Genomic DNA, 19,318 nt, shown 5'->3' on the forward strand with positions numbered 1-19,318 from the left:
AACCATCATGGAGAGGGAGTAAACTCTCCTGCCCAAAAGGAACCTTTTCCCACCCTGCAGTGTGACACATGGCACGTGGACATTTCCTGTAGCCAAACACAGTCCCCTCCTTTCTCTCTGCCCTATACAGGAACATCTTTGGCAGTGGAACCACAGAGGTAAAAATGTCAGGTCTGGGAACAGGCTGCAGGAAATGCTGCCAAGTGAGTGCTGGAACAGACCTCACGGGATCTGTCAGTGCAGGACATCTGTTCAGGTTGAGCAGAGCTCCTGTCTGGGCCAGCTGTGTCCAGATGAGCTGGTTCTGGTGTCTCCTACCCCTGGCAGATGGGACCGATGGCAGCGGGCTCCTCACGTAGTCAGACAGAAGGCTCCTGTTCCCTATGGGAAGGCACAACTGGTCTGGGTTGCAAAGCATTTAGGGAAGATGCCAGTCTTGCCGTTGCAGTGCCCTTCAAGCCAGTCCTTGTTCACTGAGAAAACAAAAAGAATCAAGATAAGCTCTGGCTCACGGGAGCAAGGTTAGTGAGCTTTCATGGCTCAAAGTTAACTCTGGTCTGCACCTCCTGCTGTCACAAACTTGAAACAGCACTGAAAAAGTCATCCACTCCTCTGTCACATTTACATCAGACTTTCAGAGAGCCTGTAGATAGGACTGGAGAGCTACCTTCAGAGAGAATATCCAGCACATCCCCCTTGCTGAACTCCAGGTCTCCTGGTCCCTGTGCAGGGTACGAGTGCTGAGCCAGCATCCGGTAGAGGATGGGTCTGCCTGAGTGGGAGTCCAAGTCCTACAGCAGAAAATCAGCATGAAGGTTGCAAGGAAAAGCAGAGACAAGATTAGAGCCCAGTATAGCAGAGATGCTTGTCACAGCCCACGTACCTGGCAGCAGAGTGTGATCCTGCCATCTGTCAGCTGCTGCCACATCTTCCCTAGATCTTCCTCTCCTGAAACTGCACCTAGTTCTTTGCCATCCAAATGCCTGTAGCTGTAAGGGTTCATTAACATGACTCAAATCATATGATCTAAAGACATTTAGGCAAATCTAGCCTTCTACAACCTTCAGTCTGCAAAACTCTCTTTGTAAACCAGCTCCAAGCTCGTCACCTTGTGCAATGACAAGGGGCCACCTTGCATGCTCAATGGGCACAAACGGGCACACATTTGTTGGGGAGGGTCTTGCCTCCTCAGACACTTGAGGGGTAGGTCTGAATCTCTTATGTCTGCACCAACTGTGAGTCCCCAGGGATGTCATGGTCAGGGATACCCACCCCAGGACTAGCTAACACCGGACTCCCAGATTGCTCTGCATTGATTCCAGTGTGTCTTTAAGGCCATGCATAAGAAAATTCAATACACAGCTGTTGCATTTGCACAGAGTTTTTCCTTCTGTTCCCTCTTTTCTTGACAATGACACAGTTTCCTTGGAAAGATCCTCCAGGTCTCCAGAGCCTGTGGATCACACGCTGTTCCCCATTGACCAGAGACCAGACGCAGTCAGACGCCCGCGTCCTCAGGGAAATCACTGCTGCCAAACACTGCAAGGACAGGGTGCACAGTGAGTGCTGGAGGACGCCATACCTCAGCCTCCCACGCTCTGCCTGCTGGCCAAAACGCTGCCGGAGCAGCGCCCGCAGCGCCGGCACGGAGGGCACCTCGCCTGCCCTCAGCACCACCGTGCACTCGCAAAGCACCCGCAGCACAGCTGGTCTGTCCGAGCTGGAGGAAGTGTCTCTGTGGGTCAGTGGGACCTGTGAGAGATGTGGCAACACAGACAGCCTGGTTATTCAGGGAGCTCTTATCACGAGAGCTGGCAGACGCAGGATCTGGCTTCGGTGCTGCCGCAGAGACCGTGAAAGATCAAAATGAAGATTTGAGTTTTAGAGAGGGAAAATGTGGGGTCAAAGCCTAGGACCAAATGCTCCTGCCATGACCCAGGAAGCCTGTTTCTGGCTCAGATAAAAACAACCTCTGAATGTAAACCTCTATGAGCCGAGCCCCAAGTCCTCCACATATCTGGAGAGGTGCAGCCAGGTCCTGCTGCCTTCTGTCAGAAGTACAGCTCCAAAACAAGACCCCCAAATCCCTGCAAACGCGGGCAGCGAAGGCAAAGGGGATAAGAGCTGATCTGCCCCTGGCACTGCTAGAGAGGTGCTGACCCCAAGTGGACACAAAATCAGTTCCAGCTGCACCACACACCGGCTGGCAACGACATGGAGCTGCATTAGATGGCATTATCCCAGAAGAAAGCTGCTATGGATGTTTGAATTATCATCATAAGCAGACTGACAAGGACAGAAAATGTTACGCGGGAGGAGGGAACCAGGGATAGCAGGTAGTTCAAAGGCAAAATGGCTGCAAACTGGGCACTGTTGTGCCTGGGGCTTTTGGCTCCGGGAGGATGGCAAAAGAGTTCCGACCTGGGAAACCTCAACTTCGGGGCTGCCTCACAAAGCTGTAGGGTCATGAAATCAGGAGCGATGGAGGAAAGGCCCCACGGGCTCTCTGTGGAAATGAAAAATGGACAAAGGAAGAGGTTTTTTTTCCCCAGCGATTCTGGGGTAGCTCAGGAACTTTGAAGCACCTGGCCATAATCTGACCCCTTGCGCTTTTTATATCCTTCATTTCCTAGGGCAGTGAGTGGCAGCTTCAGTTTGTTAAACACCTTACTTCAAAATCCACTTGGGATCCGGAATCATTTGCAGAAACATTTTCTTCCCCAGGAGATTCTGCAGAATGAGAACACAAAAACAGCACCTGCAGTCAGCAGAGGCCACACACAGCACTTCTGCAACCCACCAGCACACAGGCAGCCACTGCTTCAGAGGGCAGCAACCTCCCCATGCACCCTAAAGCCCCTTTGGGCACAGCAGCTTCACAAAACACCCACAGAGGTCCTGGGCCCACAAGACTACCTGGCGTCTGCTTCACGTGGAGCCGGCTGGGAGGGACCTGGGCAGGAGGGAGAGGAATCCCATCATTGATCTTCTGCAACAGAACAGTGTAAGAAAGGAGTGAGCAGAAGACACTGGAGGGTGGGCAAGGCCAGTGTTCAGGTCAGAGGCTGCAACAGATTACAAATTTTCCCAGGGAGACCAGTTCATGAAGCAAATGCCCAAGTGAGCGTTATGGCCAGGGATTCATATGGAGGAAAAGAATCATAGCAGAATTAAAACAAAAATCTCTTGTGGGGAACTAGAGCCTGTATAACACGTTGCAGCATTGGGTTCAGACTGGAGAAGGACTGGGATCACGTGTGGAAATGCCTATGGAGGAGATGGGAGATGAAGAAATATTTCCCTGAGTCAAAGGCAAGGATTGAGGGCTTAAGCACATGGCCTCTGTGCAAAAAGCTGTGTCTGTCTGGAATTTCTGTCCCATTGCAGATTCCCCTGCTCTGTGCTGGTGAACCAGAACATATGAGCACTCCTCACCCATTTCTGTGCTGTCTGATAGCTGTAGGGAGCAGGCTGGCCAATTACACGCTGGCTGCCCTCACGATTATTGTGACAACAACGTGACAGTTGGTCATGAGAGCTGTGGCAGCTTCTCTTGTCAGCCCCAGTAAATAAGAGATAACAACACCTAGATCAGCCCGTGATGTGCGACACCGAGGCCTGGGCATGCATCTACACTTTGCCATACAGAGATCAGATGTACAGAAACTAATAAGCATTTTTCCTGCTCTTAACCCTGCTGTTGTTCAAGAGCACTCAGTCTTTGCTCACGATGTCTAAGCTCAAATGCAGTGCTTGCCTTATGCTACCATTCTATCCTGTGATAGTCTTACAAACAAAAGTTCTGAACATATATTTCTCAGTCATTTCTTCTTCCCCTGGGTTGTGAGGCTGTTCGCTCACCCATTTATCCATCTTTGAGGCAGGCTCCAGGATAGAGGTCGGTATGTGCAGCTTCTGTGGGACAAAGAGCGAATCATTGAGACAGGAGCTGCTGCTGTGGGAGCTCCAGCCTACCCAGCTCCATCTTCTGTTAACCCCAGTTACACTGCTTGTGCCCTTACAAAGCATCACTTGATTGCAATACAAATGTGCCCATGGCAGGTCCAGCCACGGGCAGCATTAAAAAAAGGTTCGTTCCCAGAAATTGCTGAAAAACATCCAGCAGTCCTTTTGCATCGTTTTCTGCCAAAAGCAGTTTTAGTAATCGAGTGGCTGTGAAGTGACAGACCAAATACCCCCCAGGCCCAACACCCTGCTCCTCAAACACATGCTTAGGGAGAGAAGCAGCAATGCTGAGGAGTACCAGCCCAGCAGTGTTCTTTGTCTTCCAACAGTCTCTCCTACAGAGCTATTCATTCCAACTGATCATTGTGAATAATTACGCTTTTTGTTTTTTTTTTCCAGTGTGTGCAACATTTAATTCCTCTTTTCTTTGATATTCATCTGACACTTTATTGACTAAACCAGCACATTCAGATCCTTCTGCGGCTCCAGGTCTGTGCTTCAGGCCATGTTGAATGGTTTGACTGCCTTAAGAAACACACTGTACTGCTGTCACTGTGCCACTCAGGGATCTGCTAAAGGACAGATCCTGGTAGGACACCCTTTCTTAAAAACAAGCAAACAATTAATTTACATTCACCTTTTATTCCTCTTCTAATCTGTTATCAGTCCTCAAAGCACAGTCTCTCTTGCTTAATGAGCTCAAGCTATCTTCCGTGGTTCTGTGTAGAATTTTTTATTAATTTAAAAGCAGGTAAATAACTGTGCGTTGGCTCCTTCAAATAACTTAATTACACATGAGAAGTCATCAAAAGACTTTTCCATGTTGTATCTCTGTATTCCACCCGCTTGCCAATTCTATCTAGTTAAGGACCAAGCTCTCTCTTTGGCTCTCTTAGAGCTCTCAGCTGACAAATCCTGCTCCATACTGTAACCCTTTGTGAGGTCTATGATCCTACCTGATTCCACCATAGGATCCCCCAAAGTGAAGAGCACAAGTGCCCAAAAGGACACTTCTGTGGAGCTGCAGAGGTGAACAGGAGAAGCTGGGGAGAGCCAAGAGTCAGAGACATCACGTCTGCAGTTAGCAACTGCTCTGCAGAAATGAGCTCCTGAACTCAGCTCTTCGGTGCTACAGGTGGGTCCAGAGGACACACTCAGAGGGCTGCATTGAGCTCCTGTTTGCAGACAGGACTGTGGTCTCTGCTGGAAATCCCATCTGTTTTTTTTCTTACCTGCCCATCATGTATGGCTATAGCCCAGCCATCTGCTCCTCTTGCCAGCACAAAGACCAGGCTGCTGGCTTTCACTGCCAACTTCTCCACACCCTCAGGGTAATAATGGGACAAAACTCGATAATAGCCTGATTCACGGTCTCTGGAAAGAAAGAATGAGAATAACGATAAAATCTTCCAGATCAAAGCAATGACTGAATTCAGCTTCGAATTTCTGTTGTTACATTATCACCAGAACAATTTTCATGTTTTTTTGAACCACTTAGTGAATACTTGGGAATTTTATACTGAGAACTAGATCTGGACTGCTGAGCATCCTCTGCCACTGACCGGGGCAGATCCTACAGCCTCTCTCTGCCCCCATTTCCCAGCCAGAATATGATCTTTGCCTATATCCCAAGATCACTGAATCGGTTCCTGCAAACTGTCCCAATATCTCTGTAGAGCTGCTACTGAACTGCCACACTCTTGCCAGGTGCAGTGTTTCTTGCAGCCACACAAGCCTTTATGTATTCAACATTCATTCCACCCTTGGGGCAGGTGGGTGTGAATCACAAAGAGTCCTCAGACAGAGATATGGGAAAACAAAACATGATTTTTTGAACAGAAACAGTGAGAGAAGAGTTAGACCAGGGTAGAACTGAACACATACCTCACAGCATCAGCACTGGGTTCATAAAAGCCCTGTTTCTGTGGGAGGACAACAGCATATAACAGTATGTTACACAGCAACATTACGACCTTATTTACTGTCCCTATGAATAGGAGGGAGCTTCACATATGGTACTTTCTGTAATCCCTGTTTGTCACACCACAACATCCAGAGAGAAGTCTGCTGTTCTACACCTTGCCAGGATGAACCTGCCTCTTCTTGTTCTCCTTCTTTATCCATCGCAAGCAGAGTAGCAAACCACTGACTCCAAGACACTCACATAACTGCAAACCAGCTATGCCTGTGCTGACAGACTTAAGAAAGTAAATTTACAAACGTGCATTGAGTGCAGTGAAATCTCCACTACTCTTCGGACACAGCGAAGAGACAAAAGCGCATCATCCAAGGGTTGGAGACTCATTTTGCCAAGTCCTTCCCAGTCAACATCAAAGCACTCCAGCTGGCTCTGAAAGCCCTCTGGATCTGGTCTTCAGAGACAGAAATAGCGCTGCTTTTCCATTAATATTTCATATTAATATCCATTAACATTGATGGTGTTAGGATCTGAGGCCCTACATGGAGCTCTATGACTGCCCCATTCCATTTTTCACAGCAACGTCCTGCTCACCTGTGGCCTGAGAGGTTCAAAGCCAATGTACTCATCATTGGGAATGATGGATGAGATCACCTGTGCAAGGAGAAAATAACGACTTAATCTAGGCTGGATGAAGAGATGCTCATACTTCCTGTGAGGCTTTCACTCGGACCACTTCCTTCTGACATCTTGAGTGGTCAGGCTTAAAGCAGAGCAATGCATTTAGTGGAAAATGCAGCTTCAACAGTTTTTGTCCATGTATTTTCCATCTTTACAAAGCCCTTCAAAGTATGAGTGGATTATTTTCCCTTTCCTTTGTTCATGCTGGAGCGATCTGGCCTGCGGCACTTCTGCTGACTGTGCTGGTCATGGAAAGGATTGGAAGAATTCTCTGCTGGTTTGCATTAAAGCACATAGCAAAGCATTTTTCTGCAAAGTGCATGTTTGTCCCATTGGGAATGCAGTAACAAATAGGAGGAATGTGCTCCTTTGAAAATGTTGTTGTCAGCAAAATGACAGCCACAGGGATTCGTAAGCACCTGCTCAGCTGTGGTTGGTGGGTTTTTTCCAGTTTAAAGTGGCCAAGATTGGGAAGGATTTTAGCTGCAATGTGCATTTTTGATAGAAAAGGCGTCACTTCTAACAGATTTTGGCTTGTGTGTCCCAGATGCCCTGACTGAGAGCCCTGCCACTGGGTCTCCACCAGTGCAGCGATGGGTGGAGTGGGCAGCAATGACACTCTGCAGATGTCAGAAGGTGGGGTGTTAATCCGTTTGCTGTTTATCTCAATCATCACGTGGCTGTTACCTTGGGTTTCCCCAGGAAATCTTTTGAATCCAGCTGTTCAACTTCCTTCTTTCGCGGTCTGAAAAATTCCCCCAGGGGAACCTGCATAGGCTCTAAAAATAGATGGTTCTGGGGCGTGGGAAGAAGATAAAGGAAAAGCCATCAGTTAATATGAAATGAATCACAGCAGCAAGTGAAAAGCAAATATAGCTTCTGTGTGTGAGAGAGATCGGCTCCAGGAAGACATTGGGGCAAAAAATAAAGCTGTGAACTTGATAAAGGTCACTAAGTTTTAACCAGCACGTGAAAAATAGAAGCCCAGCAGCCACTGCCTAGTATGGAGTCAAAGGCTGACTGTCAGCATAGGAGCAGTGGGAAGGGAGGGCAGTGGAATAAAGTCTGTTAAACAAGTCTCCAAATGTCTCTAGTTGATTTCAGATATTTTGTTTCGCCTGTCTGTGCAGCAGCTGAGGAGCAGGTAAATAGTGAATGTAAATCATATGCTAACGTAAAGCACAAACATGATGCTAGATGGGAAGATTAGATTACTAAAGTGATAACTCTTTAGAAAGGAGACAAACAAAACAAGGAAGTATGGAAGCAACAAAATAATGAACCCTCCAGGGAAAGTAAATCAGATACCTGTATGTCGTTCCTGATCGTAAAAGTCTTTAACAGGAAACTATTATGTAGAATCATCTCCATAAACACGCTTGCACTGTATTTAAGCTCTAAAGGTGATTGTCATTAATGTCTGAGCTGCTACCAATTGTCACCAGAGCCAAAGGGATTCAAAGAAGTCTGCCAGCTTTGTGAAAAGCGAGACTCTCCAAATCTGCATTCAAATACTCCATGAGGCAACTTGTTTCACAGTGCAAGTATGAATAGGGCCGAGCTCCTGAACAGCAAGGTCTAGGAAGTACTGACTTCAACGTGAAGGTAAGCCCATAATTCCCAGCTCTGGTGCTTCTATGCCATAAAGCTCCTGGAAGTGACAGAAGTTAGCTGAAGCTCGCTAGAGCATCACACAGCAATTGCTTGGAGTGTCATCAGGTGACCAAACCGCTGGGGCAGACAGGAAAACCCAAAGACATAAAACACTGCAATTCTTCTCTCGGGTTCCTCAGCTCGAGCCCAAAGCACTTCCCCAGTCTTACCTGCACTCGCTCAAGGGCCAGGGCCAGCGTTGCCGATCTTCCTTCAGGTCTCCACACGACGGCCTTCTCTAGGGTCTCTCTGGCCTCCTGCCACTGCTGCAGCCGGCACTGCGTGGCAGCAGTGCTGTACAGCACCTGAGGCCAGAAAGCAGGGAGCACAGCTGTCCTCCTGCTGCTCCAAGGGCAGCAGCTGAACGGCACCCAGTGCTACCGACTGGGCTCAGCCAGGCAAGAGACCTGGCACTGAACCACCACGAAAAGAGCCTGCTCCCCACTGCTCACAGGAAAGGCACCATGAGGAGCACAGCTGAGAAAACTTCATAATCAGAGTGGAAAGAGATCAAAGCTGTGCTTTCAGCTGGCACTGCCAGTTCTGTTCAAAGCACGGACAGGCATGGGGAAGAACAGATGAAGACTGTGTTACCAAACAGGTTTTCATCTTATTCTTCCTGTGTCCAAAAGGCTAGTAAGGCAAACCGTATGGGTATCTTTCTATATGAAACTAGGTAATCTTTTTTGCTGCACAGAATTGTAATCTTCTCTTTCACTTTGGGATAACCTAACTGAAATTTCTGCCCTTTGCGTGGGTTCTGAAGGTGCAGGTTGCAGGTGTAGCTTGCTACCCAGCATGTAAATACGCTCTTTGAAGAGGTGGTGTGAGAGTACTACGGACTGGGCGTCAGGAAGCCTCAGTCTGTATGCTTAAGTGAGAGGAAGAGAGTTCTTTTCCACTTTCCATTGGGCATCAGAGTATGGAAACGCTGCTGTCCAACAAGGCAGAAGCATGGTCTAACAGACTCATTCAGATAACCACATCATGTAAGATAGTAAGGTATCAGTTTGCAAATTGCTTTCTGGTATTTGGACAAAAAGCAGTACTTGGAACTGAAGTGCAGGCAGTAGGAATAAAGGAAAAGCAACCTACATCATAATTGAATATCGGTCTTTCAAGGTGGAATGATCATGCTGAACATCTATTGGAACTGCAGAGATACTCCTCCTTGGAAAGACAGCAGTCTCAATTCAGCTCAGAAGTATCAGCTCCACCAGAGGCAAAAAATGCCTGGATTTCCAGACCATACACCAAAATCTCTCTCTTGAGAGGATCAGATGCAGCCCACAAGAGGTTTCTCATGTGGAAAGCTGATGGCGCAGCTCTGTAAGAGGGTTTTGTTTGTGCAATTTGAAAAAACAAGCTGCAGGTAGCTGTAGCAGTGAGATAGAAATGAATCAGGATGAGATCCTGAATCCAGTGTCAGAATAGTGAGAGCACACAGCCTGGCAGCACCTGGAGCACATGGAGAGAGGGACTGGATATTCATCACACAACCAGTGCCATCTTCCTCCAGGTGGACTGGGCACTCCTGTAGCCCTGTGCATTTTAAAGGAAGCCTTTGTTCCCAAGTGCATTTGAGCTCAAATACAGCAGTACTGTGGCACTGAAACTGTTAAAAACAGTAAGGTTTGGGAAGCATCACAGATGCCAAGGGTAACTCCTTCCTGCCAGGTACAACGTGATGTAAACTAAAGAAGGCTGAATGACAAGTTCCAAGGCACGCTTGATTTGCGTTGCACAATGACTCCTTGCTCTCGCGGAAGTAAGGTTTAAATATTTGTTCCTGTATCTGCTTCTCGGTCTGTGTACATGGAGTTGGGAATGCAAAATGAATCTTCCCAGTAAGGCATGCACAGCTTTTATGAGTCCTTCACAAACTAAACATGAAGGTGCTTACAGCCAGTTCTGACTCAGACTTTCTTTAATGGCACGCAGCAGGCTGATTCTGTGGGACAGCCTAAGAGCTGCACACAGAGGGTTGCAGTAGCAATATGCTGCTTGCAGCCCAGTGAGGTTAGACACAGAGATAACATTGAGACCAGTTGCTACAGTTGGAAAAATGGCTTTTGTGAACAAAACTTTCAAAAGATCTTTATTCTATACAAATTTTGTTCCTATCTGTCTATAATTCAATCTATTTCAACTTTTTAAAGCTGAAGAGTTGATAAAATTTGTGTATGTATTACTACAAGCAAGCTTAAAAAAAATTTCATGGGAATCTGCTTCAAACGATTTCACATCTTAGAGTCACTTGTTAAAACTCTTCAGAGATGATATTGCTTTATGAGTGCTTTTAAAGAAACTGAATCATGGAAGTGAAAGCATTTTTTCTACTGTCCTAACACAGGGCTTTAAAAAGCTTTTGGGTTACTCATGCCTGCTGCTGAAAACCTGATGAACGACTCAACAGGGGGGAAAGACAGCGGAGTCAGAAGTACCCTTACCTCCCATGCATAGAGAATGTGCCTCAGCCCCAGCTGCTTGTAATCAATGAAGGGATTTTTTCTTAGATGACTGAAGGCCAGATGATAGTCAGAGAGAGCTTCTTCATACCTGCAATGCAGAAATGACAGGTGAAACTGAGACTAAAAAGCTAAACTCTAATTACAGAGTTCAAGAGTAAACCAGCAAAAATACGCACTCTGCCTAACAGCCTGCATGAGGAGAGAAGCAGCAGGGATGTGTGTCATCTTGAGACCACAGAAAATTCTCTGTCCTATCCTTGTAGTTATTACAAGATGAATCTGGTGAGTCTCTCCTCTAGGACTATCTGCACCACTTTACTATTTGGGATAAAAGACAGGCTTTGGTCCAATTTGATACAATTGCATTTCTGCAATTAATGTAAAATGCAAAGAACAAAGCTTTACAAATGCTGTCAGCTCCCTACCCAGCTTGTTGCTGGCAGTTCTGCCCTGGCAACATCTCAGAGAAGAAGCAAGGGTTACGAAACCCCTGCTGATGGTGAACATATACAGACAGAGCACTGTTCATAGAATCATAGCATTGCTCAGGTTGGAAAAGACCTCCAGGTCCAACCACAACTACTAGTAGAAATTTGGAGAAACTCCTAGAGCAGAGGGTTAGTCTGAGTTTACACCACTGTCAACTGAAATCAAAACAGGTCCCACTGAGATAGCAGGCTGAGAAATGAAGGGTTCAGGAAGGGCTGTGCAATGGTCACCCCATCAAGGGGCAGAGGGGAACAGCTGCAGCCCCGGCCAAGGCACAACCATCCATGAGCATGGCTCTGCTGGTGGTGGCACACAGCATGTAACTGCTCACTCATCTCATTTCCAAAGGTAAAGATAGTAGTTCTGAGAACTTAACTGGGAAAAAATGGGAAAAATAACAGGAAAGAGTAACTGAAGGTCAGAGGAGACCTGTGAAGTCTTCCACGCACCTCTGTGAGCAGGATGTCACTGAGGTTTAACCCCAGAAACAGGGAACAATCCCACGATGACTGTGGAGCAATTCTACTGTTAAATCAGTGAGCAAGATAAGGCTGACAGCAACCAGTCAGCAGAGGGTCGGACAGCAGGGCAGACTGTGGGCTTGGGAAGGCCAGACTTGCATGTAACATATGAAGACACACAAGACAGTGCAACTATAAGTTTTTCACTTCTTGTGACAAACTGAATGGCAACGTAACCCTCCATCAGCCCAGCATACAGGAGTGGCTTTGGCTTCTTTCCCTGCGTGTACAGGTCAATAATGGTACATATCAGCCACTGTTGGGGTTCTGAAGCTGCACAGCTTGCATCTGCTCAGTTCTCCTCTGTAAATGGAAGATGAGACTTGCTGACCTGTAACACGGTTTATAAGACCAAACCAGACCATATAAAATGCTTAAAATTAGTGGAGGATCAAGTTTTAGGAATAAAGCTATACTAAAAGCAGAAAACAAAAGAATGAGCAGGAAAGAATATTACTTACATTTCCAACTGCAGGCAAACAAACCCTCTCTGAAAGTAGCCAACAGCGAGGGAGTTGTCCTTTGTAACTGTTTTATCAAATGCCTATGGAGAAAAACAGACATCTTGGGGATGAGTGAGGACTCCTCCATCAGTGCCTGGGCATACGCCCAGCTAGGTGCAGAAGGCACCCCTAGGCTTGTGAACAGCTTGTCTGCTCTGAGAAATGTGGAGCTGTGATCCCAGCTGAGGGGCAGGAAATGGCTCCAAGTCCTCTCTCAGGTTTTGCCTCTCCATGAGCTGAGCTTCAAGATTTTACCCTTCCTTGGGAAAAAAAGACTGAATGCAACAAATGAGCCCTGTCTGCCGTTCGATGTCTTGCAACCTGCGAGCCCTGTTGCCTGGAGCAGAGCTTGATCTAACAGCAGGCTGTTTGAATCTGCCTACAGTGATCTGTGCATAAAGAGAGAAACCGAAGGGCTTCACAAACTGCACTTAAATTCAATATTTCTGCTTCCAGTTTCCAGCTGAATATCAGCAAAGCCGGTAACAGCTTGTGGCCAACGGTTCAAAGTTTCCCACTCTGTTACAGAACAGCCTTCCCGAGAATCTGCCTGAGAATGCTGGGAGGCCTCTTCGCACAACTACTGCAGCGTGGCAGCATGAAGACAGTGAATCGAGCCTGGCCCTCTGGGCGTCCTCATGTTGCCCAGCACCGCAGTGAGGAAAACGCACTGCAGGACTCAGGGTGTCGGTGTCCCTTTGGCAGGGTGTCTGGCTCCTCCTGTGGCTCAGCCAGCACTCCTTGCTCTGCTCTGCTGTTCTATAAGAGGACAAAACAACCAACTGTTGGTCTACACAGAAGCACAGCCGAGCCGTGTCCCCGCTCCCTGGGGCTGTTCAGAGGCTCTCAGGCACCGTCTCTCACAGGTATGAGACACAGCTCTGCCCCTTCCAGCACAGCCTGAATTCTGCCTTCTGCTGTTCGAGAGTACCATATACACCTCGGCGGGCTGCTGACAGCGAGCTGTGCAGATGCCTGGCTGCTGGAAGCTGCAATGAGGCTTTTTCCCAGCACTTGCACGCCCGCCCCACATCGCACCAGACGCGATATTCCGCGATAGCGGCTCCTCTCGGCAAACTCAGCTCGTACAGCATCGCCAGGGGACGCGCAGAGCTGCAGAGCTCCCTGTTTTACGCCCACTGGTTCTCTCTGACAGGCATCAAGACCGGTAGATTTCACCAGTTCGAGAAAGGCGTCGTGGAGGAGCGCGTGGGGCGTTTTTCCCTCACACACCGGGTCGAGCAGAGCAGCCCGAGCCCCCCGCCGCGCCCCGCCGCGCCGCCCTCACCCGCAGGGCGTCCCGCAGCCGCCCGGCTCGCAGATGCACGCAGCCCACGTTGAAGCAGATCCTGGCCGGCGGCTCCTCGATGCCGCAGAACGCGTCCAAGGCCGCGTCCCAATCCCCGTCGTCCGCTGCCAGCACGGCTCGGTGCCAGCGCTTCAGCAGCTCCCGATACGCCATCGCGCACAGCCGGCTCCCGCACGGCCTCACCTGTGTGCGGGGCGGGCGGAGGCGGACAACGAGGAAGTGCTGCGCCCGGCTCCCTCCTGCCCGGGGCGGCTGAAGGGAGGCGGAATGCGGGACCACGCCACGGCCCTGCGGGTGCGAGCCCTGCTGGGTGGGGGTGTGGGGGCGTGCGGGCACTCAGGCACTGTGCGGGCGACATTTTGGGGGAAAAGCTGAGATAAGAAGTCATAAACGCGACAGGAGCAGGGGGATGCGGGCTCTGACCAATGGAAGGTCAAAAAGCCACCAATAAATCAGCGCGGAGAGCAGCCCCTGATGGGGCAGCTGCAGGAGCAGCACAGCCCATAGCGCTGCTTTTTGAAACGTTTAAATAAAGATGCACTCTCGCTGCCGCACCGCATTCCCATTAAGTACAGTAAATACGGTAGGCGGACGGCAGCCCCGCGTTCCGGTCACTACGGTACATCCCTCCCGCCCCGCCCCTCGGGGCTCGCGGCGCTGCTGCGGATTGTAGCGCCCCCTGTCGGCGCAGCGTGCGGTGTCCACAGGAATGAGGTCCGGCGGCGCGCGGGACCGGAGCGGGGAGTTCCGGGAGCGGCAGCTGCAGGGAAGGATTTGAGCATCGGACGCGGGGGGGGGGCTGGCGTTGCCGCTTCCGGGTAGGCGCCAGGTGAGTGGAGCTGCGCGCAGAGCGGGGGAGGATCGCCGTGTCTGTTCGTTTTCACTGCAGAGCAGGGCCGTGTCTCTGTTCGTGCAGTAGGAAGCTGGCAGACAGTGGCTTGCAGGGTTCAGCTGCGCCAGTGACACAGTCTGAACTTTGATGTTATGGGAAGAATTGATTGGTTTGGTTGTTGGTTTTTTTTTTCCTTCTAAAAGAGAACCAAGTTGGAGTGATTGTGTGCTCCTCCATATGGCTCCTAGAGCACGAGCTCCAGTTCTAGCAGCCCTTCAGCGGGGTTTGAAAATCCTGGAGGCCACAGCAGTGTTCTGTTTCTGGAAAACGAGGCCTGCAGCAGATCTGCTGAGCTCGGTGTGCTCAGGAACACCCCAGAGAAGAGCTTTCAGTCCCTTTGTGTAAAGCTGTGCCTATGGCAGAGTTGTTTGGCAGTTGAACGTTTGTGGTCTTTCTACCAAAAGTATAATGAGCCCTGGTAACTGAAAGTCAAAGCTATGCAGATTCTTTAAAATACGACACAATTTGCTAGCAGTGGTGGATGTTAATTACAGGAGTCGTTTCCAAGAGAGGTTAAAGGTTGCCATTTGCTGGGGCTTTTTGGCTGGAGTCAGATAATGCCGTGGAAGGAAGGCTTCAGTGTGGGAGCTCAGGATGCCCAGGTGGCTGGGGGGAAATCTGCGAGTCAGCTGCTGGGACTGCGCTTACACTGCTTGTTCTTCCCCTTCAGAAGAGGAAGAAGCTGCAGAAATAGCAGGATTTTGTGTGTTTCTGAAAGTTTTCATTGTAAATTAAGGTTGCTTTAACGTGTCATGCTTTTGTATGGACCTCCACTTTAAGGAGGAAGCATGATTTTCTTTCCAGGGGAAGTTTAGCTTAAGTTAGTGGATTTCTTCCTCCACTGTTCTCAGTCATCAGAATTGAGTCACAGAGAGCAGAGTCAGAGCTGGGCAGCTGGGGAACTGTGTGAGTTCAGAGCATCCCTCGTTCAGTATATCCTCCACATGGAGGTGACACAGCCTGCAGTCTGCCCCATGCTGGGAGGGATTTCCAGCCAAGTCAAGTCTGAAAGGCATGAGACGGGCTTTTCACCTCCAGATGAACAGTTTTCATGCTGGGACTTCCTGCTGACACACTTTTTATCTCATTAGGTTCTTCTGAAGGGCTTTTGGATCCATTTGTGCCCATTTATTGTTTTGATAGGATAAGAGTGCTTCCAAGGTTATAAAAATATACTGAGTGATGGACTCAACTAGAGGATCTGTTGACTCACTCTGAAATTATGAAGTTTTGTTTAAAAAAGTAAAAAGCTTCCCGTGCTTCCATGAATACTGGAAGTCTCTTAGGCAGCATCGGGTGTTTTGGTGTTCCCTGTGGTTTTCTATGGAAACAGGCTCATGGCTGTGACAGCTTTTTGGCACAAGTGTCACTAATAGCCGTAACTTTGGTTTCCATGTTTTTTTCTCACTGTTTATTGCAAACAATAGAGCAGGAATAATCAGAAATTTTAGCATGGGGAGCAGAACCAGCAAAACACGTACCCCGCAATGTAAATTAATCTGCCAAGAAACTTTGATTTGGAATTTTTTAGGCAGTAATGCTGTCTATTTCAAGTAAGCGTAATGCTCACGTGCACAAAGTTTTGTTGCTTACAGCGTAGCAGTTACAGCAAACTTTTCTCAGCTTTGTTGGGAGAGCTGAAGAAGCTGCTCTTGTGAAACTGCAGTGAAACTGCATCAGAACAGACATTGCTGCTAACAGAGGTTTGGGAGGACTAAACTGCAGCATTTGAACTGGTTCCTTTTCCACTGACATAAAGTAGTGTGAGCTGGCAAAGCTTGAGACAAACGTAACTTCTGTGTGCTCCAGAGGCAGCTTGGAGAGAGGGAAAGGGAGGAGTGGGTGTTCTCTGTGCATAGGCTCAGCACTGTGAGCTCTTGGCTCCGTTAGGTTACAGCTGGGAGCTCAGTGCAGAGGCAGGTAGGTCGGCTCACAGCTGCACCGGGAGCACGCCTGCGCATTTTTGCCCTGTGGCAGCCAGCAAAATTGCTCCTGAAGTAAAATAATGTTCTCCAGAGTTGTGCTGAGTCCTTGTTGGTGTGTGATGAGTCCTGGGAGGAGTGGGGTGAGGGGACGCAACGCAGGTCACCCTGTGCTAACTGAGAAGCAGCGAGTGCTTTTCCCCTGAACTAAGTTCTGTTTTGATGCAAAGGTAATTACTGAGCTGAGCAGAACGCCTATGACTTCAACATAATTTTTTTTTTAATCTCTCTGAGAATCCTTGGTGCTATGCAGGCAAATAGCAGCAGCCCACTCAAGCAGCTCTGTGCTGTAATGGTGTGTGTTGGAGCAAGGGATGGCCATAAAGGAACTGAGAGGCGTGTGAGAGGAGTGGAATTACATGAACAGAAATGAGTTATGCTGAATGCTGAACATCCTTCCATTTCCCATTCTCATCTTTTAATTGAATTAATGTCTAGTAAATTAATACAGTGTGGGAAGAACTGTGGTAGACGTGAGTGATAAAAGCCTGAAAAATTATTGTGAGAAACAATGAAAGAGGAGAGTGTGAACGCCTGGGATAAGGGAAGGCTGAAGAGACACTGCAGTTAGATTTGTATCAGAAGAGGAGGCTGGAAAGCTCCTTTCCCAGGGGATGAAAGTCTTGTTTCTTCTGTGAATACACAATGCAGGTTTAGTGTTGCAACATCAGCAAATGGCATTAAGTTGGGCCTGCAAGACGGGAGTGCTGTCGAACTGCTTGGGACTGGGAGCAGTGTGCTCCCTCCCAGCTGTGTGAATTCCTTGCTAGGTGAATTGGGGCAAAGAATGCTTTATGGTCTGCAGATAATGATCAAACGTAATTAATTACCTCTCTTTGGCAGCCACTCACTTGAGATGACACTTTGGGTGCTTGGTGTTGGCTCCAAGCAGCAGTAGACCTGTTGGAGAGTTACAACAATTGCTGTTTTCAAACAAATTTCTATATAAGAAAGAATGATGTTTTTTAGAACAACCCTCTGCAGTGTGTTCTGCAATGCACAGATAGACCGAAGAAGTTAAAGAAAGATCAAATATCTTGGAATCTGATCGTACCAGCAACAGCTAAAAGTCCTTCAGCTCCTGCCCAGTCCCATGTGAAACATGGGCTCCTGTTCCTCCTCTGAGCAGTACGTCCTGCTGGCGCTCTCTGTGTGTTACCTGCACTTCCAGCTGCAACACTGCAGATCCAGAAGGAGAAAGGAATTGCTAATAAACAGAATGCAGATGTAGATAATGGAAGAACAGAGTAAAAGAAAGTTGGTTCTTATTTACGTTACGTAAACATTTAAACAGCAACAGCGCCTGAAACAGTTTTGAAACCAAGACATGGTTAAACTGGAGCTGCTGTGCCTACCTGCTGTTGCTAGTGATGGTAGCTACCAAGAAAATAAAAGCAGTGGTGTCAATGCATTGTTTTCTTGTGGTATGGAAACCAGGTTCCCCACTGCATGCCCAGGTCTGAAAGCATGGCTGTGTTCTTAGAATTATGTTTGTACCACTACCTGTGGGATCTGCTCCTGTGCAGCTTGTGAAGCGCATCTGCTGAGCAGAGCTGCATGTTAATTCTCCTTCTGTTGCACCCAGAGCAGGAGAGGCTGCAGCTCTGCATGGACTGCACACATTGCAACGTGTTCCTTCTCTCTTGGTCGCCCCTCCAGCTGTGCCAAGGTTATCATCTGACTTTGCGTTAAGTGCAAGTGTATGGCTGCTGTCATTTCAGAGACTTCTTTTCTGGTTAAAATATTGCTGTTCCTATGTTATAGTCAGCTAGGACCATGCAGAGGGATTTATTCTTGGCTGACGTTGCTCTTACCTTCAGAAGCAGAACATTTTACAGTACTGGGGCTTCCCCTATAGGTCTGCTCGCAGCCATGTGGCTCAGGTACCAATGCTCATGTTCTGCAATGAACTTCAATATTTAAACTTTTGCTGTGTGGGAATTGCCACGGCTCAGAGCAGCAGTTACAGCTCAGGCTGCAAAGTACTGTAACTCTCAGTCTGTGTTATTTTTTTGTGCTCACGTTTCCCATTCTGCACCAAAACTTTCCGCTGTGTGGTTCTAAAGGTACTGCGGCCACTGCTGATTTTCATGCGGACTCACTGAGCCTTGTTTGGATTACATGTTCGTGGAAGAAAAATCCCTTTTTCAAAACATGCAGGACACTGCCTGCCCGCTGCTGATCTTTTTAATGTCAAACTCTGCCTGAACCTCCTCGAGGAATAAGCTGTTATGTCAGAAAAAGAGTTGCCTGGAACATAACAGTGCTGTGAGGAATGTGTGAAGATGTGGGAGGAGGACCTTTGCACTGCTTGGGAAGTGCTTGCTGCATTACACTGCTTCACGTGGGTTTTTTTACATTGAACAACTGCTTGTAAGTTTTTGGGAAATATTCCTTGGGGACTGAAGTCTCCCACTGTTAGAAACTAAAGGGAAATTGGTTTGGTTTTTTGAGATAGAGAATGCCATCTTGCTTTACAAAGCAAAGCTGTGTGTAAGCACCAGACTGTGTCAGGCTGGTTTTTAGTAGCCATGTTTGAATGCTTTATAGTTTGGGTTTTGTGTTTTTGGTTTTGTTTTGGGAATTGATTGTTGCCTGTAGGTCATTCAGATGAATGGCAGTGGAGTTCTGGCGGTGTTCTGTCGTTAAAGTCTGCCTGGAAGAGGACAGTGGTGCCATTAAGGTTGTGTAACATTTGCGTGGAGTTCTTACTGTCCTTGTGACTCTCAAACACGTGATCATAACCTTACAGCAAAGGTGTTTGGCAAGAAGCAAAAAGATTGGCAAGTATGTAAGGCCGTGTTTGATGAAACACTGTGTAACTAGTGATAAAACGAGAGGGAATGGCCTCAAGTTGTGTCACCAGAGGTTCAGGTTGGACGTTAGGAAACATTTATTCTGCTAAACAATGGTCAGGCACTGGAATGGCACCC

At 48.1% G+C, this 19,318-nt stretch overlaps 2 protein-coding genes across 2 annotated transcripts in view; one reads left to right on the plus strand and one right to left on the minus strand.

Moving 5' to 3' along the window:
- Positions 1 to 381: 381 nt before the first annotated feature.
- On the minus strand, positions 382 to 13,664 carry NOXA1 (NADPH oxidase activator 1; the record flags this gene model as incomplete). Its single annotated transcript, XM_079544605.1, has 15 exons — positions 382 to 473; positions 668 to 791; positions 884 to 989; positions 1,583 to 1,752; positions 2,672 to 2,730; positions 2,917 to 2,989; positions 3,862 to 3,915; positions 5,199 to 5,340; positions 5,851 to 5,888; positions 6,479 to 6,538; positions 7,253 to 7,360; positions 8,389 to 8,523; positions 10,669 to 10,777; positions 12,161 to 12,243; positions 13,491 to 13,664. 15 exons carry the CDS (start codon positions 13,662 to 13,664, stop codon positions 382 to 384), a joined length of 1,527 nt encoding a protein of 508 aa, XP_079400731.1.
- Positions 13,665 to 13,778: 114 nt separating this feature from the next.
- Positions 13,779 to 19,318, plus strand: part of EXD3 (exonuclease 3'-5' domain containing 3) — a gene marked incomplete at both ends in the record, with an annotated part of 242,750 nt that continues 237,210 nt past the window's right edge. Inside the window, one exon of the mRNA XM_079544674.1 lies at positions 13,779 to 13,821. Coding sequence (XP_079400800.1) covers positions 13,779 to 13,821 — 43 coding nt within the window. The remainder of the gene's footprint in view (positions 13,822 to 19,318) is intronic.

The sequence above is a fragment of the Tetrao urogallus genome (genome assembly GCF_951394365.1).
Source record: "Tetrao urogallus genome assembly, chromosome: 19".
NCBI classification, from domain to species: domain Eukaryota; kingdom Metazoa; phylum Chordata; class Aves; order Galliformes; family Phasianidae; genus Tetrao; species Tetrao urogallus.